General features: G+C 44.0%; 1 protein-coding gene across 1 annotated transcript in view; it reads right to left on the bottom strand.

Moving 5' to 3' along the window:
* Positions 1 to 6,802: 6,802 nt before the first annotated feature.
* Positions 6,803 to 18,285, bottom strand: part of LOC125544307 (uncharacterized) — a 39,258-nt gene continuing 27,775 nt past the window's right edge. Inside the window, exons 2-7 of the mRNA XM_087515443.1 lie at positions 14,093 to 14,173; positions 13,505 to 13,629; positions 13,245 to 13,379; positions 10,727 to 13,088; positions 7,937 to 10,038; positions 6,803 to 7,354 (exon numbers count right to left, since the gene is read on the bottom strand). Of these exons, the coding sequence (XP_087371569.1) occupies positions 13,020 to 13,088; positions 13,245 to 13,379; positions 13,505 to 13,629; positions 14,093 to 14,173 (410 nt within the window). The 3' untranslated portion in view covers positions 6,803 to 7,354; positions 7,937 to 10,038; positions 10,727 to 13,019. The remainder of the gene's footprint in view (positions 7,355 to 7,936; positions 10,039 to 10,726; positions 13,089 to 13,244; positions 13,380 to 13,504; positions 13,630 to 14,092; positions 14,174 to 18,285) is intronic.

Raw genomic sequence — 18,285 nt, 5'->3', positions numbered from 1 at the left:
GTTATATTGCTCATATCATGCATATGGTGTCTTGCATTGCCATGCCATCTGCTTATATTAGACATGCTTTGTGTGAATGCCTCCTGTTTGCTTTCTATATCAGATATGTGAATTATGCATTGCCATGTTTTTCAACTAGTTATCATATATGTGAATTATGCACCGCCATGGAGCCAGGCATCATATATGTGAATTATCTCATGCCATCTTTTTTTCATTACGTATTCCATTTGTCGAAAATCTGTGTATATTGAACTACTCTTCATGTGTATCAGCCATTTGAGCCGGTTATGGAAAAATCTGGAGTGAAAACAAGGTCTTCAGAGCAGGCGATGGTACCTGTTGAAGCATATATCTCGATGGTTACAGGGAGCTCCTCAAAGGAGGATTCAGAGACAAATGACCAGTGTAACACCCTCGATGCGGCTATATCTCCTACGTGTCGAAGCACGACTTAGAGGCATAACCGCATTGAAAGCAATGTCGCAAGTGAGGTAATCTTCACAACAACCCATGTAAATAAATAAAGGGGAAAGGTACATAGTTGGCTTACACTCGCCACGTCACACAAATACATAAATAAGTCATTACATTCATCCAATACACTCAGGGTCCGACTATGGAACCAAAATAAAGATCAACCCCCAAATGCGACAAAGTCCCCGATCGCCCCAACTGGGCACCACTACTGATCATCTGGGAAAGACACGTAGTAACGGCGAGAGTCTTCATCAAACTCCCACTTGAGCTCGGTCATATCATCTGGAGCGGTATCATCGATCCCTGCATTTGGTTTGGAAGGAATCTGTGAGTCACCGGGACTCAGCAATCTCACACCCTCGCGATCAAGACTATTTAAGCTTATGGGTAAGGTAAAGGTATGATGTGGAGCTGCAGCAAGCGACTAGCATATATGATGGCTAACATACGCAACAAAGAGCGAGAAGAGAAAGCAAAAGCACGGACAAACAACTATAATCAAGAAGTGATCCTAGAACAACCTACGTCAAGCATTACTCCAACACCGTGTTCACTTCCCGGACTCCACCGAGAAGAGACCATCACGGTTACACACGCGGTTGATGCATTTTAATTAAGTTAAGTTTCAGGTTTTCTACAACCGGACATTAACAAATTCCCATCTGCCCATAACCACGGGCACAGCTTTCGAAAGTTCAAATCCCTGTAGGGGAGTCCCAACTTAGCCCATCACAAGCTCTCACGGTCAACGAAGGATATTCCTTCTCCCAAGACAATCCGATCAGACTCGGCATCCCGGTTACAAGACATCTCGACAATGGTAAAACAAGTCCAGCAACACCGCCCGAATGTGCAGACAAATCCTGATAGGAGCTGCACATATCTCGTCTCAGGGCACACTCAGATGAACACTACATACAACTAAAACCAACCCTCAAGTTTCCCCGAGGTGGCGCTGCAAGTGGCTCTGTTTTGGACCAACACTCAGAGGAGCACTGGCCCGGGGGGTTTAATAAATATGACCCTTGGGCTCCGGAAACCCAAGGGAAAAACAGGCTAGGTGGAAAATGGTAAAACCAAGGTTGGGCATTGCTGGAGGAGTTTTATTCAAGGCGAACTGTCAAGGGGTTCCCATTATAACCCAACCGCGTAAGGAACGCAAAATCCGGGAACATAACACCGATATGACAGAAACTAGGGCGGCAAGAGTGGAACAAAACACCAGGCATAAGGCCGAGCCTTCCACCCTTTACCAAGTATATAGGTGCATTAATATAAACAAGATAATATTGTGATATCCCAACAATAAACAAGTTCCAACAAGGAACGATCTCCAATCTTCACCTGCAACTAGCAATGCTATAAGAGGGGCTGAGCAAAGTGGTAACATAACCAAACAACAGTTTGCTAGGACATGGTGGGTTATAGGTTTGACATGGCAATATGGGAGGCATGATAAGAAAGTGGTAGGTATCGTAGCATAGGCATAGCAAAAGAGCGAGCATCTAGCAAGCAAAGATAGAAGTGATTTCAAGGGTATGGTCATCTTGCCTGCAAAGTTCTCAGAGTTGCATTGATCCTTGAAAGCGTACTCAACGGTCTCCTCGTTCACGTACTCATATCCCGGCTCTACCCAAGCAAGAACAACAAGCAAAAGGAACACAATCAACCACGTGCAATGCTCAATCAACATGATGCAAACATGGTATGATATGCGGGAAGCGGTATGTAATGCATATGCATGATTTGGAAAGGAATGATTTAACCTGGCCTAAACTTGGAATTCCAAGAGTGCCACTTGAAAGAGGAGTTGATTTCGGTCGAAATCGATATAAAGATCACCGGAATCGGATGCACGGTTTGGAAATGGCAAGCAAAACAAATATGGCACCGGTCTGTGATAAACAGCAAGTGACCAACTAAATGCATCAAGTTAAATATCCTACAACACTCAAACATCGTAACAAAATACATGGCAAGGATCCACTCATGATGCTTGACAAAAGATGAACATTGAGCTATGGCTAATTCACTCATTAACAGGTTCAAACAAGCATGGCAAAAGTGCAAATGATAACAGGTTTCAAACTTAGTGAAATAACAAGTCAGGAATTTATCATCAGGAATCAAATTTCAGAACATGAAAACTACATGCTACAGGAACATATCATGGCAAAGCAAGGAATGGAATGAAGCTACTCAAAGCATATAACAAAAGTCCCTTAGTGACCATGAGCCAAAAGGGACCAGAAAATACAATTGCAAGCATGTGAACATAGCAAAAACATAAAAGATTCAGACTTAGTGAAAAACTGGAGCATGCAAAACAGATTAACAAGTAGGTATGTTTACGAGCTCGATGCACTCACTACGAGACATTTCATGACAAGCTAAGCATACACCCATTAATAAGACATGGCATAGAAGCTAGACATGGTAAGAACAACAACATAGCATGCACGGATCAATAGCAACAACCTCGGCAAAATTGCTAAACATGTTAACAATCTGCCAGGAACATTTTATAGCAAAAGTAGAGCTCGATTGACTCAAGCTAGGTTGCTCCATAATTGCCAACAAAGACATGGATGGATAGAGCACAACATTATCTACAAAACATTCTTACTGATCATGCTCAAAGGAGGCACGGATCACTAGGAAACAACATGAACATATGGCATAAAAACAAAAACAGGACAAGGACTTAGTGAAATTCTAAGTCCCTGAAATCAGCATCATTGAGTAAGCTACTTTGCATGCTTGTGCTAGTCACCACAAAGATCACAAAAATACATGGCATACACCCCTGTAAAGATGGCATGGCATACATCAAAACACATGTAGAGCTCGGGATCATAGCATGCACACATTAATCATGGCAAAAATGACAAAAGGCCATTTGCTGAAACAGATCTGACATAATCATCACATAGCCCTCTTCCAACAGCATTTCGGGCATCAAGAGGAGCTCAAATGAAAATGATGCAATGATATGAAATGATGTACTCGTCGAGACGAACATTTTGATATGCTACACGCACGAATCGGAGCTACGAATGCAGAGTTATGGCATGTCAAAGAATGCAAAATATTTAGGGTTTGGAGGGGAAAAAGTCAACCGTCGAAGTTCCAGATCCAGATCCAGCCGGCGCGGATCCCGAGGTTTGCCGGAAACCCTGTTCGCCGGAGAGGAGAGTGAGGCGGCCGGAGGTGGCGGAGCTGGCCAGAGAGGAGGGGCGCTGGCTCGGACGACGAGGAGGCGCGGCGGAGGACAGCGTGGCGGAGCGGTCCGGCGGGTCGGCGGGGACGGCGGACGGCGGCGACCCTCGCCGGAGTCGTGCGGCGGCGGGCGGAGCGAACGCCGGCGAGGAGGCGGACGGGCGGCGCGGCGGGCAGCTTGCGGGCGCGGGGGCGTGACCCGGCCGATGGGCTTGGAGGGCCCCGCCTAGGCTGCCCCGGGCCGGCGGCAGGTGCGGCGAAGTGGGGCTGAGGCCCGTCCCAATGGAGGCGCGCCACGTGGCGGCAGCGGACGAAGTGGACACGTCCGGCGCCGGCGGACGTTGTCCGGCGCGCGGAGGAAGAAGGGGGCTAGGGTTTCGGGGGAGAGATCCGAATTTTGGAAAGGGGGGTCTTTATATAGGGGTAGAGGGAGCTAGGAAGCTCCAAATGATGTGCGATTTGCAGCCATGCGATCGTGATCGAACGCTCTAGATGATGGAGGAAGTTTAGGTGGGTTTTGGGCCACTTTGGAGGGGTGTTGGGCTGCAACACACATGAGGCCTTTTCAGTCCCTCGGTTAACCGTTGGAGTATCAAACGAAGTCCAAATGGCAGAAAACTTGACAGGCGGTCTACCGATAGTAAACCAAGGATGCATGGCAAGTCTCGGTCCAATCCGAAAATGTTTAGCACCCACACACGAAAAGAGGTAGAAAGGGACACCAGGGGACATAGGAGCGCCGGAATGCAAAACGGACAACGGGAAAAATCTCGGATGCATGAGACGAACACGTATGCAAATGCAATGCACATGATGGCATGATATGAAATGCATGACAAAGACAAAACACACGGAGACAGAAACCCGACAACGAGGAAATGAAATAACTTAGTGCCGAAAATGGCAAGAGTTGGAATACAAATAAGGTAAATTACATCCGGGGTGTTACAACCAGTCCTATATCCCACCTGAGGTGTATGCTCTAAGTTGCAATGTTTATATTTCTCATATGATGCATATGGTGTCTTGCATTGCTTAGTTTAGACATCATATGCACAATATTGAATTCCATCTACTTAGTTTAGAGATCATACATGCGAGTGCCAGCTGCTTAGTATATGAATCAATTATGTCAATTATATCATGCCATCCTGTAAACTTAGACAACATGTATGAGAATTATTTCATCCCAATCTATTTTAGGAAGACATCATATAGTTTTGTCATGTCATCCTGTTTAGGTACTCATCATATGTTGAATTATGCTATTATATCCTATTAAGTTATCCATCATATATCTGAAACTGTGTCATGCTATCCTGTTTAGTTAGGCATCATATATGTGAAATTGTGTCATGCTGTCCTGTTTGGTTAGACAACATATATGTGAATTACCACATCTGTCTATCATACAATGGCTGTACGTTCAATTTCTTTTCTTGTTTATCAGCCATTTGAATTGGAGGGGATGATGGCAGTATCTAAGGGAGCAAAAACCCGTTCTTCACAAAAGACAGTGCTACCCGTCGATGCAGATTGAACCATGGTTGTACTGGCCCATAAACTAGCCCCACCACACATAATCGAGACTCTTCCAGATTGCACACTTACACCGTTGGGCAGAGAACCAGCTACAACCCATCTAACCGCAACCCCAGCGGATAGTAATCCACTTATAGTTGACAAAGCACCATGTCCACCACAGAGTACCCCCACACGAGCAGTTTGTAAAGCTACTGCAGTGCCCAAAGCACGAAGACCACCACAGCTAACCCAAACTCCACGTTTAAAGCAGAAGAGCAATTGTTCTCAGGTCAGATTGCGTAGCTATGGTCCATACTCCTTTGCTATTGCATCACTGTATTTACTCATACCAACTACTTTCGAATTTGAAGGATCCAATTGAAACTCCAATGGCGCAACAGGTATGTTTTAAACCTATTTCTTTTACTGGGTTGCTGTTCTAACTTCTTGCTCTATGTTGATTTCAGTTTAAGTTGTATAAACAATTATGTTCTCATGTGATGCACATTACAAGTGCTGCCAATGCTATGTAGTTTCTCACACTTATATTCTGTCTATGCTGCTGTATCTTAAAAATATATGAGTTAAACTGTGTCTCTATCTTGACTAGTAAAACGCCCGTGCATTGCCACGGGCCTTTGAGAAAAAAGATAAGGTGCTACTCACTGAGTTAATATTACCGAGAACAATGTCGTCTAAGCTAATTCACATCTTTTTTTTTGACAGTCGGCTAACACACATCATATTATTAAACACAATAATCTTAGAGCACATACAGCTGGTCCCCTCAAATCTACGGATATGCTCGATCGTTGACTGCTTAGGAGAGAGAAGGAAAATGGTAACCCAACCCGACCCCTTATATCATCCCCGGTCCAGGCTATCCGCAAACTCTCACATTGACATCAAATATGGGGAGTATATGAGGCTCATAGACGCGCATGGTCGATCTGCCACATAGGATGTGGCCCACCATGCATTACCTTTTCTTTCTTTTCTTTCTCTCTCTTCATCTTCACCAAGTACATGCACGTCACCGGATATATAAGGGACAAAATGAAGAGTATGGTTGCATGAACGGACAAATAGAGGCTCAAAATGGACACTGACTGGACGCCTCTGTGGACTTTTAGGGTGCGTGGATTTGCTAAATCCGGCTATAGATGCTCCTATTGACAACTCAAACAGTCATGTCTTTTAGTTGAAATGGGTTTTGTTTTATTCATTCATTTCAGCACGATCCGAGACCAAAAACATCACGAATACGATCTGATATGTACCTGGCCCAAGTTTCACATAACTTATTCGCACAATCCTCTTTAGTTAGCCAAAGAGAAGCTCCATTAGTCAAGCATCTCACCCATACCACCCTGAAACTCCTCTCTTGATCGCATGCACTCCTTTACCTCCTCAGCAATAGGCCATAGATTGATCTATCAATTTCTGAGCTTCTTAATTTAGCCGCCACTGTTTTTGAGTCTGCTCCAAGATAAGCTTTGCCACGTCCAATTCACGTGCAAGCTGAGCTGCCCATCGAATACACCGGACGACATTCCATTATGGAAATCTGGCAGAGAGGTGAACATCTACAAGGCTATAAATCAAAAAGAACAAATCAACTATTCATAGATACCAAATTTAAGAAGCTCGCAAAATGTTACTGCTATAAAACTGTATAGTGCTACCCATCTTCATGCTGTTCCCTCCATTCGTTCAAACTGAAAATAAGTAGAAGAAAATGAAAAAGAAGAAAAAGATTACAAAATACTCCCTCCGTTCCTAAATATAAGTCTTTTTGGAGATTTCACTATAGACTACATACATAGCAAAATGAGCGAACATATACTCTAAAAGGCGTCTATGTACATCCGAATCTAGTCTCTATAGTGGAATCTCTAAAAGGAATTATATTTAGGAACATAGGGAGTACATGTCTCGTGCAGTCAGGAACTTCAGATTTTGAATAAGCTTATGCTTGTACTCATCTTCCAGTACTCTATCAGGAGCCAAAGTAACTAAACATCCTCCATCACCTCTTGCAAATCTCAGAACCTCCAATCTTTGATGAACTAAACTGACTTTCACCACAACCAGTTCTTTCCCTCATCGCCCCGCTCGAATGAAAAGGAGACTGAAAATAAAGCGATATAAGTACATCAAGGAATCAGATGAGGGCTATTGACAATCCATAAATCCCATGAGTCCTACTGGTGGTATACATGAATAACCAAATGCCATTTACAATTCTCCTAAAGGTGGGTAAATAGAATGTTTAACCAAAGCACATCTTACAACCACATATTAGAGGTTCGATATCTTTCAGGCCAATTGCAAAAAATGATGAACACTCTGACTACACTAAGAGAATGGATGCGACACGATGTGAAACATATACTGACATTGCATCATGTAAAGGGTTAGTGGTGGTACTGATTATTTGTTGTTATTAGCAAATCCTTTTAGACCATGGATGACTAACACGATGTTGCAATCAATTTGTAATTAAAGAGACCAAAAGTTCTTTTTTTAACCAGAAAGTCCTTGCGCTAGAGTTCGGACAAACCCCTCAATAACATGACCAAATTTGTTTTGGCTCTGTTTATCACATATCAAGTACGAACCAGCAAACATACAGACTTGTGAAGCTGATAAGAAATCATCAAAGTTATGTGAACTTGAAACTAAAAGTCCAACAGAGGAGCGAGGAACTAACCTTGTTATCATTTCTCTGAAGTCTGAACCTCGCCTAGTTCTTGGTCCAATGTGAGTATGCTTCAGAGATAATGATTTCTTATGTAACATGCGCTTTCACATATGAAAAAGCACATAAATATATATAATAGGAATAGTAATCAGATGCTCAAAAACTATAACCTGAACATATCAGTGCTTAAACCAAATTATCTATACACAACCATAGAAACTAAAAGAACCATCTAAGAGAACCATGGAAGGATTAGGTTGCATGTCCTCAACTGAAATGGGTGAGTTCTGGGCATCCTTCTAAGCCACTCTGTTTAACATAGCTCATGATCAATACTTCATGCATTTACCAAGCCTGCTAATGCTTTTTTGAAGTTGACGTCCCTATTTAAAATTCAAATATCAATTTGCACCAATAAAATATTTCTTGATATGTAGGTGCATCCGACAAACTGTAGACACGAAATATTCATTGCATGAACCAAAAGTAGATGAGCTACCTGTAGATGCAAGGAAATAATGACAAACCGCAACCAGTTCTCCTATCAGTATGTAACTATGTGCCATTAATCTCAATATACCTCACTCTTGGGCGAAGTCAAGATCCATTCTAGATCAGTGCAAGAAGCTTCAATACTACACCTTCCATAAAATACAGGAACTTGTCCACATTTTACTGCATCTCCCAATAGCAGCAATATCATAATCTTCTGCCGCTTGCTCCCTTCTTCTAGTTTCAGCAAGAAAAAATTATCCAGTAAACTGAAATTGGAACTCTTTTGGGAAGTAGGTCGGCTCGGTGTGAAGCAATGGTTTTAGGTAACTGTCTCTGGTTCAAACTTTGCAAATGGGTGTGTATCGTCAACCATATTTCTACCTTCCAGTAAGCACGAAAGATAATTATTCCAAAACTACCTACGTGAACATCGTTGTCTGCATATATCGAGAAATAAAGATAAATTCCTATAACTACTGGCTTGTTCCTGCAGGATAAAGAAAAAAAAATTTCGCTATTTTACCTTGGCAGACATCAAGGGCATTCAGTGATAACACCATTCTTAAATATGTCTCCACCAAAGTAATCATAGCATGCCCTGTTGGTAAAACATGAACAATTCTTATTTATCTGCATTCTCATAGTTCTGCTGTTCCAGATTTAAATACACAAATTTGATGACAAAGCATATTGGAGAGCAGGAAACAGCTATAGGTTTCTGAAGTTAGAAAAAAAATCAGTGCTTAAATGGCATATAGGCTTCAGGTCAGATCATTTTTTTAATAAAATTGTCATGTCGTGCTCACGCAATATTATGCATCTAATCCTAGGCATTCAAGTAACCAAATTACTGTGAATAATCTGTGGACACATATTTATCTATTCTGAGCCAACTTCTTTGGATTCCTAACTTGTATAGCTGAATCAAACTCACTGAATCAAGCGGATGATATGAGCTGCAAGGCTAAAGAGAATATGTTACAACTATTCGTACTACAGTAAAAAAATTGCACACATGATAAATTTTGACATTCGCCGGTGAGGGAAGGACATCAAAAGCTGCTACTATATACTGGGTTAAGTGGACGGAACAATAATCACAAATCTATACCAAAATAATTTGTATATAGCCATAAAACAAAATCCATTGCAAGAAGATGCTACGTACATACCATATTCCTTGTGCTGAGAACATAGTCATGTACCCTTGTAAATACAATCATAATAAACCTACTCTAATGTTGGTCACTACCCGTCTCAATTCCCCTAACTCGAGGTTGCAACTTGCAACTTCAAGAATCATTCTAATAAAATCATACCGCGAGTGTTTTCCCATCAGGGGCGATGTCCCTGTCATGGAAGCACCACCTGTCAACTCCAAGCTTCTTCATGAACTCGAATTGAGATATCACCGAAACAGAAATCGAAGCATAAGTTGTTGATTCCAGCCATGGACCTAAGACACAAGATCAGGTAATTCCCATACTTCTTCTCTTAGCCATGGCCAGGGAATTTGTGCCATCCTCCCAAGGCCAGTTCTTTGTAGGTGCACCAAAAGGATCTCCTCCAGTACCCCGAAACATATGCCAGAATGCCACACTGAACCGCAACCTAACCTGTAGCACAAAACAAATATATAATCCTAGTGCAGCACATAATGTACAAGTAAATTAAAAGGATAATCCTAGTGAGCAAATGAATCAACCCTCTGTAAAATTTAATATATATCATGCACGCAAATATCAAAGGAATATAACAAATATAGGTGGAGAATATGTACAGGACACCGTTCACAACATGGAATTAACTAAGAAATTTCTAGCCAGTCTTACAATCCTTGTTTGTTGAGTTTGCCTAGATCATGAAGGTGAGAAAGAGCATCAACTATAGTGAGCAAATGTCAACCCTCTGTACTCAGTAGAATAGTTTGTGATTTAGGAATATATGGCCTGGGTAAGGAAAGTTATGATTTGCAAGGAAAGAATAGTATGGGGATGGATCGGGCTGGGTGGGGCTCTCATGATCATCCATTTGGGTATGCTAGAAAAAACCAGAAGAAAATCGGTGGGCTTTTCTTTCTTTGGAAAAAAAATCAGACGAGAGGTGGGCTAGCATTGAGAAAATCGCTGGAGGGGGCTAGCAATTGAATTTCAGTTTCAGTACTATTAAGTACTTTCTCAACAGTACTAAATGCTCCTTTACTCCGTGGTCAAACACATGCCATTGTTCTGCAGTATGCAAGTGTGTTATCAAGTAATCATAACTCGAGCGTCTAAAATAAAGCATGAAAATTACGAAACACACCTTGCCCATTTTGTTGTGTAATAGGAACGACATCCAATTCCAATACTGATGGTAAATGAGACGGGAGGAGAAGTGTCAGCTCAAGTAAAATCATTTACATCGACCTTCACCTTAAAATTAATATGAATTAGTATGTAATCATCAACATCAAAAGCAGTATTTCCTATGGACTGAGACAATTCTCAGATGTGTCCATAAAATGGCTACTAAGCAGGAACCGAAATCATGATTATCTTACCAAAATTCTGCACTTACGATGGGCTTGAACATGAGATCTCCGCGGTGTGGCAAATAACATCTAAACTACCAGTATCTGCATGATGCCAAGACGAGAAAGGTAGCATCACCTCCACCGTGTCTCTGACATTCATGATCTGCCCCGCTGTTGTATCAATGGCCGTGGCAACTGAATATTTGTATCAACGACATGCTTTCATGCTCTGCTCGGCTGCTGTGTCAATGTAGTTGGAGTCCCTTGTTTGCTTCTCGAGACATAGACCATGGACTGTGATGGCCTGGCTTATTAGGGATGATAGAGTACTCATATCAATAAGGAATTCCTTCTTTTCCGGGAGCCCATTCGGACAGAACTCCAAAGTTAAGCGTGCTCAGCTTGGAGTAGTGTCAGGATGGGTGACCGACCGGGAAGTTGCTCCTGGGTGCGCACGAGTGAGGACAAAGTGCGCAGAAAAGACTAGTATTGATCTGTGGGGCCAGTCTATATCCCGCCAGGAGTAACGACCACCGGCGGGTGTGTCTGGGGCGTTATAAGTTGGTATCAGAGCCGACCCTCACGGTTACACGGATGGTTGCGGACAGGTGCGTAGTCATGTTGTTCATGACGTTTGTGACCCGTCGTGGCACACGGCATGACACATGTACTAGACTGGAAGCACAGACGTATGTGCCAAGAGGGAATGTTCCTGTGGCCCGACGAGGACGTCGGTTCCTCTGAGTGGGGGTGTATGTGATGGCCTGGCTTATTAGGGATGATAGACTACTCATATCAATAAGGAATTCCTTCTTTTCCGGGAGCCCATTTGGACAGAACTCCAAAGTTAAGCGTGCTCAGCTTGGAGTAGTGTCAGGATGGGTGACCGACCGGGAAGTTGCTCCCGGGTGCGCACGAGTGAGGACAAAGTGCGCAAAAAAGACTAGTATTGATCTGTGGGGCCAGTCTAGATCCCGCCAGGAGTAACGACCACCGGCGGGTGTGTCCGGGGCGTTATAATGGACGCCCTCCTGGGAGCGACTTTCAGTAGAACAGACGCCTAACGCACGACCGACTACAACACCCTCCAGTGCGCGACATCATTTCTTCAAACTTTGTCCAAAAACTTTGAATCGTAGGAATTATCATTTTCGGAAATACGCTACACAATGAAACGAGTACACATGTGGCAGCTGGAATGTTTTTGACAGAAATAATGTTGTAGCTAAAAGCATTTCTAGCAACCTAAAGGAACAACCACTGCTGCTGATTTTACAGACACATACTTATGCAGATTATTGTATGAACAACCCCTAAACTATGTGTGTGTAGTTTCAGAATTTTAATATCACTTGACACCAAAGATGGCTATGATCAGAAGGATAGAAAGACATGCATACTTAGTGTTTATTCCCCATCAGTTTGTGATAAATGAAAGGTGTTAACCAAGCATAATGTGCACATGATCTGTCCTGATAATTCATTTCCAATAAAGCCAGGTGATTTTTCAGCAAAAAGACATGCATACTTAGTGTTTATTCCCCATCAGTTTGTGATAAATGAAAGGTGTTAACCAAGCATAATGTGCACATGATCTGTCCTGATAATTCATTTCCAATAAAGCCAGGTGATTTTTCAGCAAAAAGAATGGCATGTGATCCCATGATACAATTTTTTTTTGCGAAAACCATGATACAGTTATTAGATATATCTAGTGTTGATCGGTCCTACTGTGGCCTTAAGAGAATAAATAGACATGCGGCCAAAAACATATATATAGGTAGATATCATAAGGTCCAGGTTCTGTCCAGAAAAATCGCCTCTAGCAAGTCACCAAATCAAAATATATCCATTTGTACAATTGTACTGAGTTTGAACATGCTTAAATACATAGAAATTAGAAAGTAAATAGCAGATTATATTGTCTGAAACTGATCTTCCTGGAGAGGATTATATTAGCAGCAACTGGTTAGTTCTAACAAAATATGATTCGTCTATTTACTTAAATAGTGGTTCACTTATTCACCTTGAATGTTTTGGCGTGATGGTGTTGATTCCCTTTCTGCCCTGCTTGTAATCTCATCAGGGCTTGAAATTTCCAATTTGTTGATGCTTGAAGGGCAACCATCTGCTACGTTCAACACGGACACCCTGCCATTACATATAAGTTAATTGACAGATTCTTGCTAATGGTCAACGACTAACAATCAAACTATGAAATGCATCGCGGTTAATTCTCACTAAAACTAATAATTCATATATTTCAGTGAATTTTACGTTAATCAAATAATCGAACTAATTAATTACTAGCATATGGCTGAAGAGGCAGTTGGTTGTGGTGCCTTGGACCTCTGGACCCGAGGCATGCGAGGTTGCAGTTGCCCTCCGGCCGCTAATCATCGGGTACGGACTCAAGCACGCCCTAATGGCCGCCTCCGCCTCCTGGAATGTAACAGCATCAAACAGGGCATAGCATCAACTAACGGGACTGAAATAAGCAAGAAAATTAACTACTGAAGATCAGTCGATGACGAGGGGAAGAGAGATTTGTTTGGGTGGGTACTCACGAATCCGCCGCCATTGGATCTGCCAGTGCCCTTGTCTGTGATGATGACGACCTCGAGGATCTCGCCACGCTCGAAGTGACGATGCCCTCGAGGTTGCCCACTATGAACATGTGCAAAACGAACACCTGAATCACAAAAAGAACATGGAGCAACATCATCGCAAAAAATCTCGCACGACTGAATCCCGATTCGTTCACCTGTTTTTGGCCTGCAAAATAAACGCAAAAGTAAACAGAGGTGAAAATAGTCCCCACGCACGGAGCAACTGGATGTCGCCTCGGGAGCCCCTGTAACAGTGTGACATGGTCCATGTTTCCACCGGAGACACCTCAAATCGACCCCAACCGCAAGGGGCCTGACGTTGCCGCTGGGACCTCACGCCATCCGAGAGGTCGACGTCGTGCGGTCGCCATTGGATCAGACCAGGAGGAGGAGTGGAGAGGGTCGGATCCAGCAGCAAGGACCGGATCAGCACCATGGCGGCTGCAGCCACCTCTCATGGACGCCATAGAGCGAATCCCCGCCGTGGAGGCAGAGCTGTGCGGGGCTGGCAGTGAGGAGTGGCGAGGAGAGGAGTGGTCAACGGACCTGAGGCAGTGCGTGACGGTGGCGACCTGGAGGCGGCGGTGTGGCACAACGACGACCTGGAGGCGGCGGCTCCTCTTGTTCCTTAGCGGAGGCGGCTCATCTGTGGGGCGGTCTCGAGAGATCTTAGGAAACAGATCGAGGGAGGCTCATTGGCCAGGGCGGTGACGAAGGGACGAAGGGCGGCGGTGGCGGTGAAGGGACGAAGGGAGGCGGCGGGCGAAGGAGGGCACAGAGTCGGGCGACTGTTTCTCGCTCGCGGGCACGAAACCTCGCTCGAGGGTGCAGAGTGGGGCGATTTTTTCGCTGGTTAATTTTTGACGGCTTGCTTTTGCTGGTTTATTTTTGTTTGGGTCAGTTGGATGCGATGGGAGATTAGGCGCGTGGGGGTGGGTGGGGTCCTCGGCTGGAGGGTTTTTTTTGGTTCATTGTGGCTGAGCAGGAGGTGGGAGCAAGTACCAAAGAAGTATCAAAAAAGACCAGAATAGGTGGGACGAAAATAAAACCCGAAACGCAAACTACCAACTGAGACATTAGGAGTAGAGATTAGGGAACATAAACTAGAATGATATGGACAATACAGTGACCATAGTACATAGATATATGTTTGTTTCATGCTGTTATCCTGTCCACCTTACTACTGAACCGGTTTACCAAAATGAGTTTCGTATACTACAAGCTAAACCTGTGATGTGTCTACTTCGTTCTCTTGTAGTATGTAAACAGAATATTGGAGAAGAGCACCCCACTATGCAATGGTAGAGAAAGTAATGCAGATAAGGTTCAAGATAGTGAGACAACCCTGTTGGTCTCCAAGAAAGGTGATAAAAACGATCTTGTAGACAGTGAGAAAACCCCACAGTCCCGCGTTGATGTAGTGTTCGAGTTACTGGCCAGTACCGCTGGCACAAGCTCTTTGAACTCGCTGCCTGAATCACTTCGGCTTCTTCAGTCTCAGCTACAAGCTGAAAGGCATCAGTCAGTTGTGCTGCGGCAAGAAGCCGAAGGACTGAGGAAGTCCCTGCAGAATTTAGATGCGTTCTTTCTTGTGCAACAGCAAGCGCTGGAGGATTTAAGCACCAAACAAGAGAAAGTTAATAAGCTTGCTAAGCATCTTGCCAGCATTGTGGGTACCCAGGATATTGTTTCTTAAACTCTTCTAAAGTGGTTTCAGTTCTGGACTTGTTTTGCTGTGGCGTTTATATGCTGCTTTGTTTCCTATATTTGCACTGGTGGCGAACTTTGATGCCCAGTGGATGTAATATGTGTAATAGCCGTGATAGCCTAGCATAAGTTGCTTGCTTATTTATTTCCTTGTTGTCCTGTTTATTTGTTTTCTTGTAGTCAGTGCAGTTCTTTTTTCATGGTTTGCTAGTGGCTGCAATAACCTACTTTTTAAAACTAGGCCACAATAACCATGGGCTAATATTTACTGTAGTGACACTGGGCCTCCTACGGGCCGTAGAAATAGTGGGCCTTCTACGGACCGTAGAAACAGTAGGCCTTCTACGGGCCATAGAAACAATGGACCTTCTACGGGCCGTAGAAACAATGGGCCTTCTACGGGCCATATCATCAATGGGCCTTATACGGGTCGTATGATCGATTGGCCAAACATGGGCCAATAACAGGCCGCATTATGGCCGTAAATGGGCTACAGTTGGAATCGTCCATTCATGGGCCGACCATAACGGGCCATCGTTAATAGACCGTATTTGATGACGCTATGAAAATGGCCCAACATATTAATGGAGCACAAACGGGCCGACTATAACCACGGGCTGAATTTGGCCCACAAACAGAAAATGACAGTAACGGGCCGTAAGTAAATGAATGCTGGAAATGAGCCCAAGAATAAATGGGCTCTGAGAAGGCCGAAAGATAACATGGGCTGGAAACGGCCCAACGGAATAACGGGCCGTTAATGGGTATAAAGTGATACACTGTTCATTACGGGCCAATTTCACCACGGGCCGTTAATGGGTGTAAAGTGATACACTATTCATTACGGGCCAGTTTCACCATGGGCCGTTAATAGGCCAAGAGTTACATAGGGACTCATATGGGCCGAAAGACGTCATGGGCCATACATGGGCCAGAAGTGAAAACGGGCTGGAATCATATTGGATGGCCCAGATGATGCTACTGGGCCTAATTCGGATAGGGCGTAACGGGCCTTGGGTTAGTGGGCTGTAAATGGGCTATATGCGAACAGGCCGTTAACAGGCTTTCCATGGGTCGGCCCGCCACCTTTTGACCAAGTCAAACGGGCCGGCCTTTTCACAGGAATGGGCCTCTGTTGGGCCATGCCACGTGTCGATGTATCATAGGCGTCTTCTGTCCAATGAGTGGATGACATCTGTCCCGGCGATGAGCCGACACGTGTTTCCTCCAGCCAATGATGATTTTACACGTGGAAAATCCCCATTGGTCGGGGCTGTTAACGGGTTATCGGATCCAAAACTCGACCCGATAGCTTAACGGCGTTCCGTTACGGTGGATGCCATGTGTCGGTCACCCTTAACGAAAGCACTTCTGTGACATGCGATATATCGTCATGGAAGTGCACACTTCCGTGATGATAATTTTGGTAATGTCATGAAACACTTGTACGACAGTACAGGTATGACTATCTTGATTCTGTCATAAAATCGTCATGGATGTACATGCATGAAAAAAACGCGACCTACTATGACAAACACATATCATCACGGAAGTGTATTTTTTTGTAGTGTAATGAGTTATTTACGGGATGATACATTACGAAACGAGTAAAGAGACTTGCCGATAATGAGATTGAACTAGGTATTGAGATACTGACGATCGAATCTCGGGCAAGTAACATACCGATGACAAAGGGAACAACATATATCGTTATGCGGTTTGACCAATAAAGATCTTCGTAGAATATGTGGGAGCCAATATGAACATCCAGGTTCCGCTATTGTTTATTGACCGGAGACGTGTCTCGGTCATGTCTACATAGTTCTCGAACCCATAGGGTCCGCACGCTTAACGTTCGGTGACGATCGGTATTATGAGTTTATGTGTTTTTATGTACCGAAGGTTGTTCAGAGTCCCGGATATGATCACGGTCATGACGAGGAGTCTTGAAATGGTCGAGACATAAAGATTGATATATTAGAAGCCTATGTTTGGACATCGGAATGGTTCTGAATGAGTTCAGGCATTTTCCGGAGTACCAGGAGGTTACCGGAAGCCCTCGGGGAGTCAATGGGCCATAGTGGAAAGGAGGAGGAGGCGGCCAAGGTGGCCCCCCCCCAAGCCCGATCCGAATTGGGAAGGGGGGCCGACCCCCCCTTTCCTTCTCTCCTTCTCCCCCTTCCTTCCCTCTCGTACTCCAACTAGGGAAGGGGGAATCCTACTCCCATCGGGAGTAGGACTCCCCCATTGGGCGCACCTAGGAGGCCGACCCTCTCCCCATCCTCCACTCCTTTATATACGGGGGAGGGGGGCACCCCATAGACACAAGTTGATCATTGATCCCTTAGCCGTGTGCGGTGCCCCCCTCCACCATAATCCACCTCGGTCATATCATCGTAGTGCTTAGGCGAAGCCCTGCAACGGTAGCATCATCATCACCGTCATCATGCCATCATGCTGACGGAGCTCTCCCTCGACACTCAGCTGGATCAAGAGTTCATGGAACGTCACCGAGCCAAACGTGTGCAGATCGCGGAGGTGTCGTACTTTCGGTACTAAGATCTGTCGATCGTGAAGACGTACGACTACATCAACCATGTTGTCATAATGCTTCCACTTACGGTCTACAAGGGTACGTAGACAACACTCTCCCCTCTCGTTGCTATGCATCACCATGATCTTGCATGTGCGTAGGAATTTTTTTGAAATTACTTCGTTCCCCTACATCATTTGCAAATTCATTATTGAACCTAGCTTCAATAATTCAAACTTAATTTGAATTCAAATTCAAATTCAAATCTTAGTCCAAATTCAATTCAATTTGAATTCAAACAAGGTGAGCCCTAATTCAAATTGAATTGTAAGTCAAACCAAGTTGAGGAACTTAGAATGAAACCTAACCAACTTTGTTTGTATTCAAACTCATGGAAGGTCAACAAGTTTGAATTGTCATTTAACTTGAACAGTAACTTGGATATGCAAGATTCATAGACCTTAACTCCAGTTGCATGATTCCTTTGACTGGGTCTAGC

Source organism: Triticum urartu, chromosome 3A (assembly GCF_056163025.1).
Source record: "Triticum urartu cultivar PI428250 chromosome 3A, HENAU_Tu73, whole genome shotgun sequence".
Classification (NCBI taxonomy): Eukaryota; Viridiplantae; Streptophyta; class Magnoliopsida; order Poales; family Poaceae; genus Triticum; species Triticum urartu.
The sequence above is the reverse complement of the archived record's forward strand: the minus strand, read 5'-3'. Positions and strand labels throughout refer to the sequence as shown.